The sequence below is a fragment of the Barbus barbus genome, assembly GCF_936440315.1.
Source record: "Barbus barbus genome assembly, chromosome: 4".
In the NCBI taxonomy this organism is placed as follows: Eukaryota; Metazoa; Chordata; class Actinopteri; order Cypriniformes; family Cyprinidae; genus Barbus; species Barbus barbus.
Genome location: NC_136732.1, coordinates 10,375,541 through 10,393,709, shown reverse-complemented (window position 1 = coordinate 10,393,709; position 18,169 = coordinate 10,375,541). Strand labels below are relative to the sequence as shown.

Here is an 18,169-nt window from a genome sequence, read left to right as displayed (position 1 = left end):
GAAGAAAAAACTTTCTATTTAATTAATATATATATATTAAGCAGCACAACTGTTTTCAACACTGTGATCATCAGAAAGGTTTCTTGATATCAGAATGATTTCTGAAAGATCATGTGATATTGAAGACTGCAGTAATGTCAGAAAATGTTAAAAACTTAAATTGTAATCCTCTTTTATTTACATAAATGCAGTCTTGTTGAACAGAGGAGACGTATTAAAAAAATCATATAGACTCCAAATCTTTGAACGTCACAGTACTTTTTATTCTATTGTTTAAATTATTTGACAAATATGAGTTTAAGACTCTTCGTACACTCATAGATCATGTAGGGAATCTGTCCGATGCAGGACGAGGAGCAAGAATCCAGACATGACAGCACATTCCTGATACTCGTCACAACTCGTAACCTTTCTCAAATGTGTTCACGTATTACTCAAGAGTTCTTGAACAGCAGACAGTTTTTCATTGACTTATTGGTTATGCAGGCTTCTTCTAAGTTCACTTATTTCTGGTCCAGTCATCCGACCTAGACTAACCTAAGGTTAAGTGTTCTGATCAAGGGCACGATGATTATCGTTCCTGAATCAACCCAGCTGGGGCCTCAGATGTTTAAACACTACAACGTATTATTAGCTGCAGTCGTCTGAGAGCTGCAATGGTTCATTTCATTGGCAGCAGTTTACAAACCCTGTCTGAGGTAACAGACATAAAGCATATCTAAAAGTCATAAAGTGGTGACAGATCTCTTCCTACATATTGCGATGTACATACAAGTGAAATTGATTACTGAAATGGTTCTATTTATCAGTTGTTGATATGCGTCCATACAGATCACATTGTACGAATTCACCATCTGTTGTTTAACCAGATCAAGTTATGCCATTTTAATTAAACATTACAAGGTCATTTTTTTTAAAAATTGAACAATTGATCCACGCATATCCTTAATTACGAACTACAATATGCATTTAGAAAAACAGATAATGCAAATTTCCATTTAATGCACACTTAAACTTTCTGAACATCAGCATAAGTCTAATAAAGTCTGAAAACACTGTACTGAAACTGAACAGTCTAACTTAACCAATAGCCTAATGGACTCAATTATAGGGTGTTTTTCAAAACTTAGTAAGCGCCCTATCTAGACAGCAATTTTAGCATCACAGGCACATTCTTGAGTCAACAGCAATTTTACTCTAAAAAGATAGTTGACTAGATTTTAAGGCTATAATGCTCCATAATGCTGATAACTCTAGAGCTCACTAGATGGCATAAAAACATGAGTTGCCTTGATATACTTAAAAATAAGGGTTCTTCATTAGCATCTATGGTCATCTAGAACATCCATGCAACATTTCCATTCCATAAAATGTTATTTATAGTGAACTGATTTTATTCAGTTAACTTTAAAACAATAATAATAAGTGTTCGTCAGACTAAGAAAATTGTTATTTTAGGAACGGTTCTGTGGGGAACCAAAAGTGGTTCTTCCTTTTGGAAGCTTTTATTTTCAGTTGTGTCGTCAGCATTTTTTGTGTATTATAATCTCAAAGCCTAGTGAGCGACCTACGATACTCTAAAATGCTGTCTAAGTTGGACAATTCATACTAGTGCTATACTGTAATGGTCAATAAGATTGGAATAGACACTAGATTCTCTGCCCAAAAATGCTATAATATATGTGGGCAGATGACCTGAATATAATGCGGTCTTTATATGTAGCTCTCTGGGATTTGATACTAAGATGACCAAAAATGCTGCCTACGTAGACAGCTCATTAAAAGTTTTGATTCACAGTCATAGAGTTGTTACGGGTGAAGTCCAGTCATTTAAAACCCGACGCCAGTCAAAACACCCGCTCTAAATGATCGACAACACAACACTTGATCAAAACAACTGCATTGTTTGTTTTGTGTGTTTTATATACTATAGCCTTCTCCGGGAATGCAACAAACGCGTTTGTTTACACTCGACGACGCTATTACTGGAGTAACAGCAGTTCAACTCATAAGACTGACTGACGGCTTTAGCTTAGCTTAGCATGCTATCAGAAACCCTCAGATCAAACGGCGTAACTGAGGCACGGAGAACAGATTTGCCCGCTTGAAACAGCACCTACCTCAGCCTCTCCCTCCTCCAGACTCCGCAGACTCCATACCACCAGTCCTTGGATCAGCAAGATCGTTAAACCGGCCGCGATTGCGAGTTTATACCGTCTAAGGAGCTTCTGTACACGGGTACTCGCGACCATCTTTCCCCCGTGAATCGCATATAGCAGCAGCGAGTCACGTTAGCCGCGAGTGACTCACTCGGAGGGAGTCGACTCTGTGAATCAGACGGTGAATCGATCAGTTCCCTTTGAGAAAGGATTGTGGTTCAGAGTCTTTTAACCAAATGATTCTGATTCAACTGAATCAAATTGAGAGTTCATCTCAATTCATATTCAGAGGGGAAAAGACCAGGTGGCGTGAAAATAATATTTGAAGCACATGATTAACAAATTCATGATTGTTTATGAAAATTAATTAGAAGAAATATTTTTTATTTTATTAAAAATTTATTTTTTTTCATTTAAATGTTAAGTTTTGAAATTTTTGTTGTATGCATTTGTCATTTTTATTTAATTTCTTTATTTTAAAAATGTGTATAGGTAGTATTTATAAAGTTTTAGCGTTTAGTTTTGGATCTGTTTTTAGTTGTTTTAATACTACAATTGATTGCTTCTGTTGTCCTCTTTTGTAAGTCGCTTTGGATAAAAGCGTCTGCTAAATGACTAACGTTAAATAATAATAATAAGAACACAACAAGGTACATCCACCATAAATAATACGAATAATCAACCTGAATAATAATTATTATACTCACAACAAAAAGAGCAACAATGAGGGCGAAAAAAACACAACGAGCAAGAATCAACAGAAGAAGTTCAAAAAGACAACAAATAAAAATACATTAAAATAATAATATTAATATTACATTAAAATAATAAAAATAATATTACATTAAAATAATAAATATTTTGAGAGGCAAAGAGTTTCTATTTAGTTTTTTAAAAGTACACAAAGCTCTGAAAAATTTTCACAAACTCACAAAGAAATAATAAATAAAGGTAGATTTATTAAATTTATATTTAGTCATTTAGCTTTTATCCAAAGCGACTTACAAATGAGGAGTCAATAATATGCAAGTCTCGATTAGATCAATTAAATGATTGTCTGCAAAGAAAGAATTTGAATATTAGTATGAAAAAGATGAATTTATGAGCGTCTAAATTGTAATAATAATCACATGTAGGAGTTGTATTCTGCCGTTGGGCGGCGCAAAGTCTTGCCTATCTCCATGACAACCGCTAGAAAGTCTGTCATATCATGGATTTTATTTGATATTCTATTATTTTAAAAATACAATGTTTATTTATGTATTTCCCTGCTAGCACATAAACAAATCACAGCTGTATTTTACTCTATTTCACATGTTCCTGATCACGAAACGAACGAATCCTACTACGATGAAGGCTTAGCTCATGAATATTAATTAGTCCATGCGACCGTCGCTTAGCAACCTTCCAGCAGCGTCCAGTCACGAACCTCATTAGTATTCATGAGCTGAGTCTTCGCCATAGTAGGGTGCTCCGTCCATTCAGTGGCATCCGCTGCTTGGCTCCAGTTAGGATGTGAGTGACTGGCGTTCAGGTCACTCAACACAACTTCTGGGATTTAAGTCTCTCTCAACTCTCTGAAATGAAGCCGGGAAGAAAGAAACACTACTCTTCTGGCGACTTGCTATGAGCCAGCTTGGGTCGCTTGGAAGAAAAGTTTAATTTATCAGAGATGTCCACCACTGCGTCCCCAAAAGTCCCCTCCGCCAGCCCCTCAGCGGACCAGCGGACAGTCATCGTGGGTGCATGTAAGTAGGAATTTATGTTTTTATTAGAAATAAATTTGAATTATGACAAATTTCAGTGAGGGCTAACGATGTAGGATTTTTTTTTTTTCGAAAAAATAAAATAAATGCTTTGCAGGCAGTAATATCTAATTTTAAAACGATTAAACTGTATTAATGACAATACAAGGTCTTAACGTTTTCTATTAATACAGAGATACCGAGTTATGGCATCTTCACAACATCTTTAAGTACCCTATATAATAACAATATTTGGAAAATGTACTATAGTGTGTGTGTGTGTGTAATCAAAGAATCCTGAAAAAATAATAATAATTAAGCAGCACAACTGTTTCCAACATTTATAATAAATCAGAATGATTTCTGAAGATCATGTGACACTGAAGACTGGAGTAATGATGCTGAAAATTCAGCTTGGTATCACAGAAATAAATTACATTTGAAAGTATAACAAAATAGTAAACTGTTGTTTTAAATTGTAATAATATTTCACAATATTACTGGGGGTTTTTCTCTATTTTTGATCAAATTAATGCAGCCTTGATGAGCAAAATATACTTCTTTTAAAGAACTATATATATATCAGGCCTAATTAATATTTTTAATTAAATATAATTAGAATGCAGAAATAAAGACAAAATCTTTGAAATTAGTGTGAAACAGAAATATAAATTGTGCCTACATTTACAAATCTAGAGGTTACCGATCTGACTGATGTGTATTGTCTGTTGTCTTTTTTTCCAGTTTGTTGTCTGGTGTTTTTCTTTATGATTTTGGTGCTGCTGTTGATCCTGTACCGGAAGCTTCCTCTCTGCTGCAAAATGAGGGTTTATCAGGAATCTCATGCTGACATGGTAAGACCTCAGGAAAGTTTCACTGCTACACTTTCAAGGACTTCAGTTCTCAGTTAAGTTTCATTAAGGATCAACTTTGCCTAAGATGTTTCTCCTAAAAAGACACAAATGAGACAATTGCTGACTTTTGGAGCAATGGGAAATGCTCAAGTTCATACCGATATTTCTGTCTTTCTCTGAGCACGCAGTCTGAGCGCAAGTCTTCTAAATCTTGAAAAATGTCTTCTACCGTTTGAGTTATCAATGTTTGGTTCACTTACACACAAACAGAGATTACATATTATCTTTTTCCTTACTGTGCTAAACTTTCAAGAGCTTTATCATGTGCTGTGCCAAACACTGTGACTCAGCTCATGGGGTTGTATTGATAACGTCAGCTATGATTGAAGTGAAATATATGATCTTAAGCAAGAAGTTAAGAGCTTCAAATGATAAAAACATTAATCAAACATTAGAAGAGAAACAGTATCTGATGTCTAAAACCAAATCTTTACCAGTGAAGAGCACGAACTGTCCAGATTCATGTTCTGTGAAGCATCTAAACATGCAGTACCGTTCCCCTGACTATGACAGTTAACAGTGCCCAAGGAAAGTTACACAGTAATCAGATATTAAACTGAGTGCAGATGTCTTACACACTTTAGCATACTTTTAAAAAAGAGGACCTATTATGGAAATAATACACTTTAAAAGAATACACTAATATGTGAACTGAATGTACAGTTTTCAGACATTACCTGCATGTTAATTGCAATTAAATGACTTAAGAGTGCTTTTTGACCTACTTAGGTAGAACTTTATACTTTTAACATCTTTATATGTAATTTAATAATTTGACATGATTAAAAATGGCATTTAAAAAAAAAGTCATGAAAGTATCTCTCTTTAAATAATTAACTTAAGTGCTCATTTCATTAATATATGATCTGCAAGCAGTGTTGGGCAAGCTATTCTAAAATGTAAATAATTACTAGCTATTAATTACATATTCAGCAGTGTAATTAGATTACTGTACTAATTACTCGCTCTAAAAAGTATTGCATTACTTTTTACTAATCACTTTCTAAATCTCATATCAACCTCAACCAGTTGACCAATAGACATGAAACTAAAAATAAATAATACAATTATTCTTGAACTGACCAAAGGGAGAAGGTTGCATTAAAAACGTTACATTGTGATGTTTAATCCACTCTTGTTCTATAGTCTATACAGTGTTTAATGTCATTACATCAGAAGTAACTGTAATTAAATTACAGAAAAACTAAATCCCTTTACTTCTTTCATAGGAAAAGTAATTAAATTACAGTAATTAATTACTTAGTAATGCATTACACTCAACACTGTCTGTAAGTACAGGTATATGGTAACACTTTAGTTTAGGGACCAAATCTACAAACTATTTGCTTATTAGCATGCCTTTTAATTAACATATTGGCTGTTTATTAGTACTAATAAAGCACATATTCTGCATGACCATGTTCTACATCCATAATCTTAACCCAATACCTAAATTTAACAACTAACTTACTAATAAGCAGCAAATTAGGAGTTTATTGAGGCAAAAGTTGTAGGTAATAGTTTGTTAATAGCGAGAATTGGACTTTAAAATAAAGTGTGACTAAATTTAAGATTATATGTACATAAGTGCCCATTCAGTGCAACAAATTGTTCTTCTTTTTCAAATTTTCCTAAAAGGTTGCTTTTTATAGTTCCCTTTAATCTTTATTTTAAGTATCAATTCGCCTCAGATGTTTCTCCTAAAATTCCTCTGGAGGAATTAAAATAGACTCACAGCAAATGTTAATAGCACAGCTCTAATAATTTGGTTTTGTATCAATTTGGTGAGATCTTTTGTAGCGGAGAAATGTGAGATTACTCAGGTCTGAATTCAGCTCAATGGATTTAAACATGTTAAAGTGTGGTGAACAGGTTTTGAAAGTTTGAAGCTGTTATTGGTAGCAGAACAGATTGAATTAGCCAAAATATGAAAGAAAAAAATAATAATTTCCATAGAAATTTCAGTGTCATTCTGCAGGCACAGGTTTCATGTGGGCCAGTCTAATCAATCTAATCTAATAAACAAAGAATAATGTCTGCACACTGAAATTACCACTCCAAAAATTTCCAATATTTTTCCAAAAACAGCACAACAGTGTCAGAGCATTTCTCCTTTAATGTGTCCAGTCCTCAGGATGTGGGTCGTCGAAGCAGATGTTAGATTAGACTGAGAGCGAACAGCGTTTATCTACTCTGTTCTGGTCGTAAAGCAGATCCCTCACACTTTGTGACTTACCCTCAAGTCATACCTCATCCTCTGCATTTCCTTTTCCTGTTCAACCTTAACCGTTCCCCCCGAGAGCATTTTAACCCTATCTTAGAAATACAGGGGAACTGCCTCCACATTCTTCCTCCCACAAAGAAGAAATGCAAAAGCATGTCTGTTAGTTAAACTGTGGAGAAGATAGACGTGAGGTACTGGTTAAATGAGGCACAGAAGAGGTCTGTGATGAAGTCAGCCTCTCTTTGACCATATACAAACTATAAACGTGTGTGACCACCATATTTAAATCAAGCGGATTTTAGATCAAACACACCTGAAGCATCCTTACATGCAGGGCCGTAGCTGGGGTCTGCGGGGCCCCGGTGCAGGTTGTTTTGTATGCTTGTGGTGGATACCTTCTTTGGGCCAAATGTGTGGACCTTACAGTTCTATTTACTAATTTGTGCTGTTTACACAATGTTTAAGTTTTTTTGAAGTTAGTAGGTGTCCAGGTACAGAAACCGAATAATCAAATGTAAAATAGCACTGTATATTGAATTTTTAAAGTAAAGACTATGTAGTCAAACCAAAATTTATTCAGACACCTTCAACATTTCTCACATTATCACAGTTTATTTGCTATAGTTTAGAAAATGGTAATAAAATATGTTAAAGGGATAGTTCACCCAAAAATGAAAATTGTGTCATCATTTACTCATCCTCAAGTAGTTCCAAACCTGTATGAATGTCTTTGTTGTGCTGAACACAAAGGAAGATATTCTGAAGAATGTGGGAAACAGCAGTTCTGGGGCACCATTGACTTCCATAGTATTATGTTTGTCCTACTGTGGAAGTCAATGGTGCCCCAAAACAGCCAGGTTACAAACTTTCTTCAAAATATCTTCCTTTGTGTTCCGCAGAACAAAGAATCTCATACAGTCAGGTTTGGAACTACTTGAGGATGAGTAAATGATGACACAATTTTCATTTTTGGGTGAACTATCCCTTTAAGAACTCAGAGTTAAACTTTGTCAGAACAAATTAATCTTGATAATGTCAGATAACTTTGATAGAAAGGTATGTAAATGGATTACAATCAACCAAAAATTCAGACAACTGTTAATATGACAATATTTACACAACTATCAATACTTTGTTGACCAATTACCAAGCAATGCGTCGTTTAGTTCAGTCTGTGGTGTAAAAAGGTCGTATTAGCAATTAAAGAAAAAACACTTAAACAAAACATGCTCAGGTCAAAGTGTCTGAATAATTTTTGGTCCCAATTTTTTTAAATAAATTTTACTGGTAGACGAATGATTTGGGGGTATAATATGTCACAGTTTACTTTATTTTGCTATCCTCACTTACATGAATGAATCATAGTGTCCTGCACCCACTAGCAAAAAAGATATTAAAAATGATATCTGGTGTCTGAATAATTTTTGGTTTGACTGTGGATTAATTATTGTTACTACAAAGTAATTCAGTCAAGAGAAGTCAGTGATTTTCTTTCTTTCATTTTCTTGGATTAACATTAAGGACACTGACAGTAGACAGTAAATTAGGCGTGGTCACTTTAAGAGACATACTCATACAAGAGAGGATACTCTCCAAGATGGGTATTTTGACAGAATTTTGTTGAAGAGGCAAATTCGGTGTTTAAGCGGGTTGAGACGCATCTCTCTCTCGCTGCGTGCGCCCTGTGCGTACAGAACACCGCACACAGGTGCTGAATTGCAAATAGGGCTCGCTGCAGCCCACAAGATCCAGGGGGCGTGGTTGGATCCACATCTAGGGGGTGGAGATTAGGTTTAGGGGAGACGATGGGTGGGTTTAGGGATCAGGGGGTGGAGATGGGTAGGTTTAGGTATATGTAAGGTGGGAGGAGTTGGATATGGATCCAACCACACCCCCTGGATCTTGTGGGCTGCAGCGAGACGCTCCTCCTGAATTGGGCTCTTTCGCATCTTTTTCTGTTTGCCTGTTTAAACTGCAGTTTGTATTTGTTCGTTCAGGTGCAGGAGGAGGCGAAGGAGAGCTCGGTTCGGTCTTGCTGTCCGAGAGACACGGCTCTCTGCATGTGCACCGAACACGGCGCTCAGTTCAGTTTTTCTGCATCTTGTGTTTGAATGCTTTAAACTCTTTTCAATGTTTAAATTGGCAAGGCTTAAAAACACGTGCAAATGATAAGTTTTCATGACGATGCACAGCAGTGGCCTGTTAACTGTCCTGAGCGTCTTTTTAGGTTGGTGTCAGCCGGTCAGTTGAGATCGCCGGGGGCCCCCCCTCAGCCGTGGGCCCCTATAATCGTCACCACCTTTCACCCCACTAGCGACGGCCCTGCTTACATGCACACCGATACACTGATAACTAGCAAAGATCAGTTTATTGAAAATACCAGTTTTACTAGTTTACATGCAAACCATGACTTCAATGTCACTATCATTAAGTTTCAGATAACTCTCCCAGTCTGCTGACGCAGGAGCCGGCATTCTGAAGTAGAACGTCCATCTCTCTTAGTTCATCGTCTGTATGTTCTGTAAGGCTGGGCAAAAAATTGCAAGTCATCCTCTCTGTCGAAATCTTCAGACATCTTCAGACATAAAATTATAGTTGAACCACTGATGTCCCATATTTATTATTTGAATGATGTCCTTGCTACCTTTCTGGGCCTTGAATGTGTCAGTTGTGTTGCTGTCTATGGGAGAGTCAAGAAAGCTCTCGGATTTCATTAAAAATATCTTAATATGTGTTCTGAAGATGAACCCTCTTTTTTATTTTAAGAGTGTTGAAGAAGAAGAAATCAAGTTTTAATATAGTATATTTCTAATGTTGCATGGCGTTTAATAAACTGACATGACCGGTACAAACTAAACTCTTCTCAACTCTCTCATAGAAACTTGAGTCATTTCGAGACACACATGTCCTCTTCCTGAGGTGTCTTCACCATCTGATCGTTAGGTCCTGTGTTTTGGTGGGGGATCAGAGGAGAAAAAGGTTTTACTTTAGGTCAGGCACTGAAAAAGGCACACTGCTGTAGAGGTTCTCCCCCGACTTCAGGACTGATTTTACACGCTTTTGCTTTTTCACACTGCCTGAATCAGAGGAGTTAACAAAAGAACGTCTCTCTTTTTGGGGGGACTCCGAGACTGTTGAAAGTGCAAACCAGCGAGGGAAGGTGACCCCTGACCTCACATTTACTAAACGTGTCTCTCAGAGTCCCGAATGGGAGGGGTGCTGGGAAAGGTCAAAATACGTCACCGTGGGCTGTCAGGAGTCCTCACCAGTGCCACAGATTAGGGTCCAAGCTTTATAGAGGGATAATAAATGCATCTAGCCCTTGTGAAATAAAAGTACGCTTTAGAATATTAAAAAAAATAGTACTTATTACAGACACAATATACTTTATAAGTGTAATGATTTCGGACACTTAATTGCATGCTGATTGCAAGTTCTAATACAGTTTAATATTAAATTCACTTAGTTTAACTTAAGTGTTTTTGGACACACTTAAGTAGGACTTAATAAAAATATTTATATATAAAATATGGTACTATATTTGTAATAATTATAAAACTTTATATATAAAATAATTGAAATATGGTTAAAGTGAACAGCTGAATGTACTCACAAGGAATTATGGTAAATTAGAATAATGCCATTTCTATTGAAATGTGTATGTTGTGTATTTAAATATAGTTGTAATTAAACATTTGTAATGATGAGGCTTCCATTTAGTACATTTGAAATACTTCAATATCATAGTTTTATTGAATAACACACTGCAGTTAAAATTTATAATCAAGTATATAAGTATATTTATATTTGCTTTATTGTTAGTCAACATAAGTGTACTTTAAAGTAAACCTTTTCAGTTTACATTATTACAAAGTGCACTTTTTGGACAAAATTTCATAAAATAATTGAATGAGATACTAATGCAATAATGGAAATAACTCAAATATACAATGTCCAAACATATCAAAGTAAGGGTAGAAAATTTGGGTAAAAAAGGCATCACCCCCAAATAATTATAAAGAAAATAATGTCAGAATGTTAAAAAAAACTTAAAATAGGTCTTCAAATTTTAACAAAACGTCAAAGCATGGTATGGTCTAAAATAACAAAGATTTTTAGAATTTGTAGAATAGAATTTCTTTATTTTCTTTAAATGTTTGACCATGCTTTGACGTTTTGTCACTTGTCATGGCATTTTGCCTCAAGCCCTGGTTAACCCTTCTCTGCATGTTTTGGCCACCTACTGACTTGTACCACTGTCCGGGTGACATGTGGGCCAATAAAACGGAGTGCACTCATTTACTAGTACCTGCCACAGAAACAAGGGTGCAAAACAGAGGCAGACCTTTAAAACACCAGTGTGGGGTTTGTTACTCAGGACCCTGATGACGCAGAAAGACGCTGTATTGTCCCGGGACACAAAAGCTTCTATTTAGGTGTGGGGTAATCACAGAGTGTCCGGCTGGGCTGGAGGAATTCCTCGGCCTCACGCGGGTCCGCCTGCCTAATCTAGTTGTGGATGGGAGGGAGGAAGTTGCTTGGTGGTCCGTCTCTTTAGCAACATAATTTACGACCATCCAGAGGTCTGGCTCTAACATTGCAGATGTAGGAAAAGGAGGAGAGACATTACGGAAACAAAGAAGAGGGTGTGAGACTTTTAACTGTGATTGGTGATGGTTTGACGTGCAGTCAGTATGAAAACATTGTAACTAGTATGCTGGTGGTTCAGCTCTGGAAAGGACAACTGAAAATGTCTGAATATATTCCCAGTAAATATTAACATGTCAAATCAAGTGCATATATTTTAAAGTAGCACATGAATACTTTTTGGACAAAACTAAAATCTAATGCAATGACATCCATGCATTTTAAACTGTGACCAAACAACTTTTGAGGCCAATGTAATCATACATAGCTTGTAAATTTCACAAATAAATTCCAGAGATAAAGCAAATAACACATTGAACTAAACATGAAATTTAGAAAGACTTCAAATATTTTAAAATAATTGTATACACTGATCCAAAAATCTGGGGTAAGTACATTCAGCTTTGAATCATTTACATATTAAAATAGATTTAATATATTTCACAATATTACTGTTTTTGCTTTATTTTTGATAAAATAAATGCAGCCTTGGTGAATATAAGAGCCTCCTTTAAAAAAAAAAAAATACATAAAATAAAATACGAAATGTTTCCCAAACTTTTGAACGATTGTGTAATGGATACTCATTGATGATATCAGAAATGTTATATTAACAGAGGATTATCATTTCTTGATTGAACAGGAATCTCCTCCTCAATACTACAACAGCAGACAGACTCTAGTAGCTTCATCGGATGCTGAGCAAACACATGACACCGGTCTTGATAACGTGAATGCACGGGTAAGAACATGCATGAATCTGCATCCTTTACCCATAATTAAATCTGCCTTCATTTACTCACCTTCATGTCGTTATAAACATAAATACTTTTCCTGAACGGAAAGGTGTCCAGTTTTCTAGAAGAAAGAACTGTATACAGGTTTGAAACAACGTTAAGGTGAAACTTTCTAGAAATAGAATCTGTCATTGCTACACATCACCAATTTTTGTTGCTCATGTCACATATCACGTGTTCATATATTGTTTCTGCTTGTGCTTGTCAGTCGGGCTCGTTGTTCCTCATTGGTGTACCCAGCAGCTACTACCTTTCCTCACTGGAGCCTCCTCTTCCTCGTCTGCCCTCGTACGAGAGCGTCCGCAAGAAAGACCGACAGCGGCAGATCCACATGATGATAGCTGACCGCTTCGGCCTGAATGGACCTGTTGAGACAGAGGTGATTCATTTAGCTGCATTTATATTTTGCATGTACTTAACTGCATTTTCATCATGAAAATTTCAATACATGACATAGCATTTCAATAGAAAATATATCTGAGTTCACCACAAATGCTTGTCAGTGCATTCAGCAGTCACTTTAACCATATTTCAAAAAGACAATAGAAGTAATTATAAAAACACATAAATATGTACTTAAGTCCTACTTAAGTGAGTCAAGTCCTATTTAGGGGAGTCTAACTGCATTTAATACAGATTTGAACTATAATACATTTAACATGCAATTAAGTGTCTGAAAACATTGCATTCAATTTGCAATTAAGTATATTATTTCCATAATAAGTGCTTTTTAAAAAGTATGCTAAAATGTGCTTTTTCACAAAGGATGAGTGACTCAAAACCATTTAAAATGAGCAAGAACGAAGGTCAAACTGCAATGTGTAACAATGTGGTAAAATAGTGGATTATCTTTAAAAGCGCTTAAAAGCATTTTTTTTCTATTAAATTTTTTGTACATGCAGCTTTCATGACCTCATTAGACTAGATTAAGTTAATTACTTTACCGAAAACTTCTAAAAACCTACACTTATACGCGTATTCAAATTTGAACATAAAATCTTCATGATGGAAAAAAGTTCACATCATTCTGTCATCCACCCAAAGCTCACAAATGTCACTTTACTGAAGCCCTGCTATAACAGCTTCGTCTCTCAGCAGCTGCAGCCTGACTGAATTAAATAACAATAGATTTTCAATATGAATGACCCACAATTTTCTGTTCCGTAACATGATCATATCTGAGAAACGGATATTCACTGCCACACAAACAGACCCGGTGTCCCTCACCTGCGCTGCTGCCGCGCTTCAGGGCCTTGTGATGTTGACTTAGAGCCAGGAAAACGCACGAGTACACACGCTAATGGGAATTAATGCGCATCAAACATAATAAAGTGGCCTATCTTGAAAGGTAAACATTAGTGGAGAATACGGCTCATTGTCCGTCTGTCCTCTCCTTTACTCACCCAGGTTTCAATGAGTGGATCGTTCACTCATGGGGGCCGTCCTTCACTCATTAACCATATTATTGAGCTTAATTAGCTTGTTCTCCAGCTGGGCGCTGCGGTTTTGTCTGCTCTAAAATGGCTGGGTTTTTTTAGAAGGCTAAAGGGCAGACGTGGAGCTCAAAGATTAAGAGAAAGAAGAAAGAAAGAGAGATAAAATGACTAGAGGATGTTGCTGCAAGGTAGAAGCTGAGCAACTAAATTTGTTAAATAAATGTGGAGCTCTGTTTTATGGATTAACATAGATGAATGAATCTTTATCTTTGGGAATGTATTCACTTGCTAAGCATTAGCAATGTTAAATAATAATACAATCATATGAGGAAATTAGATTTTTTTGTTTTCTGCTGGATATTTAAATGATGCTAATGTGTTGTAGCTGGTTGTCAGGCCATTGCTTTAAGGTTATTAAAGGGATAGTTCACCCAAAAATTAAAATTCTGTAATTAATTACTCACCCTCATGTTGTTCCAAACCTGTAAGAGCTTCGTTCATCTTCAGAACACAAATTAAGATATTTTTGATGAAATCCGAGAGCTTTCTGACCCTCCATAGACAGCAATGCAACTAACATGTTCAAGGCCCAGAAAGGTAGTAAAGGCATCATTAAAATAGTCCATGTGACATCAGTGGCTCAACGATAATTTTATGAAGCTACGAGAATACTGTTTTGTGTGCAAAGAAAACAAAAATAACAACTTTATTCAACAATTTTGTCTCTTCCATGTCAGTCTTTGACATGCGTTGCGCACAAAAAGTATTCTCGTAATTTCATAAAATTACGGTTGTACCACTGATGTCACATGGACTATTTTAATGATGTCCTTAACACCTTACTAGACCTTGGCTCCGGTCACTTCTTCAATGTAAGTCATGTTCACATCAAGAGCAATAACTATAGTGATACAGTAACTACAACCATAAATGTTTAAAATTCACTCTTAAGGTGAGGTCACATTTATCATTGTTAGGGAAATTTTTCGGGTCGAAATTAAGTCATTTAGAAATTAGACAACCTTTTTTTTTTTCCTCTGTGGATTTACTTACTAACTTGAATTAATCACTCACCACAAGACTACTCATGTGCACGAATAAACTAAATAGAGTTGATTTTGGTTTCATGATTTGACTTCAAAGGAATAGTTCACCCAAAAATAAAAATGTGCTGGAAATGTGTACTCACCCTCAGGTCATCTAAGATTGAGAATTTAGCATTATGTTACTTGCTCACCAATGGATCTTCTGCAGTGAATGGGTGCCGTCAGAATGAGAGTCCAAACAGCTGATAAAAACATCACAATAATCCACACACCTCCAGTCCATCAAATAACATCTTGTGAAGTGAAAAGCTGCATGTTTGTAAAAAACAAATCCATCCAGATGTTTCAAACGTCTAACCATTGTTTCCATCCCTTATCAATAATATGGCTTTCTCCAGTGAAAAGTCATCTTGTCTGAACCAGGAGAGAAATATATGCTCAGATCAAACACAGTTTACAAGTGAAAACAGCACAAAACAGTTCTAAACAAATATTTTAACACCTGTTTGGATTTTCATTCTGACGGCACCCATTCACTGCAGAGGATCTACTACATTTCTCAAAAGCTGTTCTGAAGAAACACACATATACATCTTGTATGGCCTGAGAGCGAGTACTTTCAGCAAACTATTCCTTTAAGAGCATAGAGGAGTCCTGACACAAATTATAACTAAACCAAAAAAGAAGTGTGACAAGCACAATGTTTGGAGAAGTGCGCCTAAGGTCTTTTTCTAGTGTTCATTTGTGGTGTCACGTGTGGTTTAAGTCATGCTTTATCTCAGTTTTTTTATTACCACAGCCGCCTCCCACATATGAGGAGAGCATCCGTGAGTCCATCCAGTCCATTGATGTCCCGTTTGACATCCTGGCCCCCGAGGAGGAGCCGCCACATGCACCGGTTACAGTCTCTGAGGCCGGCACAGATTTACCTGCATATGAAGATCTACCTCAAATCACAGACTCACAAAATCCCAATAACACTGTTAATTAAAGCGCAAGAATGCAATCTATCCTCAGACATTTATAATGTGACTACCCTGGCAGCTGATCGCTCACCCTGACGAGCATGAATGCTTGCAAAAGGGTTTGACTTGACCTATGCAATAACTTGCACTAGCACAATACGAGAGGAGAAGGATGTTGCATCACTACTGGAAAAAAGGAAGAGAAGAACAAGAATATGCAAAAGGTTAAGTTCTGTCTCAGTTAAAAATGACTTGAAACTGCTATAGAATTATACTTACTAGATATTTCCATGACTTTTCCAAGCCTAAAAAAATTTAATTACATCACATTTCATGATATTATTACATTTATACATAAGTGGGGAATGTTGATTTCAATAAGTGACGTAAGCTATGAAAACCTTTTTTTTTTTTGGAATAACAACCATTTATGAATGGTTCAAAATAACATTAGTAACATTTATTAACCATAAATAAAATCTATTTTGATTTCATGTTTAATTTTTCACAGAGATGGCAGGTTCATCTAATACCAAAGTAGCAGCTGGTGTACTGTACTCACCTATAGACACAAAAAAGGGATATTTGAAGCCATGCTTTGGACATTACAGGGATGATTTGTTTTTGTTTTTTGTTAGTTTTTTTGCAATTCTTTTAGTACCGTTTCATCATGTAATCATGTACTTTTGTGCAAAAATACTTTCTCTAGGTAGAACAAATTTGATCACTATTTTAGGCAGAGAGAATGGAAATTAGTTTGAATTCAATTCAGTTTTTAACCAAACTGGTCATTTTTTTTCGGTGTACATGTTCCTTGTCAAACCAAATGATGCTTTGCTGAAATTCTTTGTTGAATCTCTCTTTGTGAATGACCATTTATGAATGTACTCAATTTTTATCACTGTGACTAAAGATGGTAAATGTACAGTTTGCAAAAGTAATACTAGACTTGGACTTGTTTCTTCTGATGGTGTGCTCAGGGTCACACTAAGTCATCTGATTCTCTCGTTTTCTCCCTTTACTCTGAATACAGTACTCAGAGCATATGAGTTCAGATGTTTGCATTCACAAACAAAATTCAAATGACATTGAAGGTGTTTTATGTGTAACAGGTTTGAAGTCACAGGTGTCCTCATTTTCCTCTAAACACACATTTGCATCTTTCAAAAGCTACATGAGAAAGATTTTCCTTAGGGCACTAGAATTAAGCTGGTATGAGAGGTTGTGCTGCGCTGTGATACAGTCATGGCTAAAGGGGAAAGGGAAGTGGTGTGTGGGCAAGTATGGTGACCCATACTCAGAATGTGTGCTCTGCATTTAGCCCATCCAAGTGTACACACAGTAGTGAACATACACCCGGAGCAGTGGGCAGCCCTTGCTGCGGCGCCCGGGGAGCAGTTGGGGGTTCAGTGCCTTGCTCAAGGGTACCTCAGTCGTGGTATTTATTTGATCAAAATTGACAGTAAAGACATATGATGCATAATAATACTTCTCAAGATGGCGCAGCACATGGCAGCCATTGTGCTTGGCTCTCCAGTTTTTGTCAAGTTTTACTGTTTTTTGGAAATAGCGACCTCTCCTGTTTGGAGATGTCAAAGTGAAAGAAATCTTTACTTTACTTACTTTTCAAATGTTTTAAAATTGATCATCCGATCCCAGTCCATGATCCAGCGGGCCGTACTAAAAGAAGTTGGCTGCCAGTTGCCCATCACTAGAATAACAACGGCAGTATATTAATAATAATAACTTTCTATATTAATAACTTATAAAATATGGCAATGCCATCAGTTTGCCAAAACGAATGAATTACAGTTTCTTCCCTCAGGCAATCCATCTCATGAACATTTGAACTCTTAACAATAAACATGAAACACATAACAATATCATACTTTTTATTTCACACACATACTTATTACATTTCAAATTTGCACCTAACATACCTGGACATACTGAATTGTCTATTTTGTATGTTGTGTTTATGCTATTTTGTTCATTTTGTATATTTGTACATTATTATTTATTTTTTTGATTATTATTATTATCTGTGTCCTGTTGCTGTCATTCTGTTACACTGTGGAGCTTCTGTCACTAAAACAAATTCCTCGTATCGTATCTGTAAACATACCTGGCCAATAAAGCTCATTCTGATTCTGATGTTACGATTTTGTACCATTTCAAATAAAAACTGTTCTTTTGAACTCTTGAAGTAATGTATCATGTTTACACAAAAATACTA

At 36.1% G+C, this 18,169-nt stretch overlaps 2 protein-coding genes across 3 annotated transcripts in view; one reads left to right on the top strand and one right to left on the bottom strand.

Moving 5' to 3' along the window:
- xylt2 (xylosyltransferase II) overlaps window positions 1–2,257 on the bottom strand; it is a 30,052-nt gene extending 27,795 nt beyond the window's left edge. The window contains exon 1 of one of the 2 annotated variants that reach the window (XM_079415328.1): window positions 2,121–2,257. In XM_079415328.1, the coding sequence (XP_079271454.1) occupies window positions 2,121–2,252 (132 nt within the window). In that variant the 5' untranslated portion in view covers window positions 2,253–2,257. The remainder of the gene's footprint in view (window positions 1–2,120) is intronic. The other variant, XM_079415329.1, reaches the window with a different exon arrangement.
- Window positions 2,258–3,665: 1,408 nt separating this feature from the next.
- Window positions 3,666–18,085, top strand: LOC306868748 (uncharacterized protein). The gene is made up of 5 exons (XM_079415075.1): window positions 3,666–3,907; window positions 4,649–4,758; window positions 12,333–12,431; window positions 12,695–12,865; window positions 15,768–18,085. The coding sequence occupies exons 1-5, from the start codon at window positions 3,832–3,834 to the stop codon at window positions 15,957–15,959; spliced, it is 648 nt and encodes a 215-aa protein (XP_079271201.1). The 5' UTR covers window positions 3,666–3,831; the 3' UTR covers window positions 15,960–18,085.
- The last annotated feature ends 84 nt before the right edge of the window (window positions 18,086–18,169 follow it).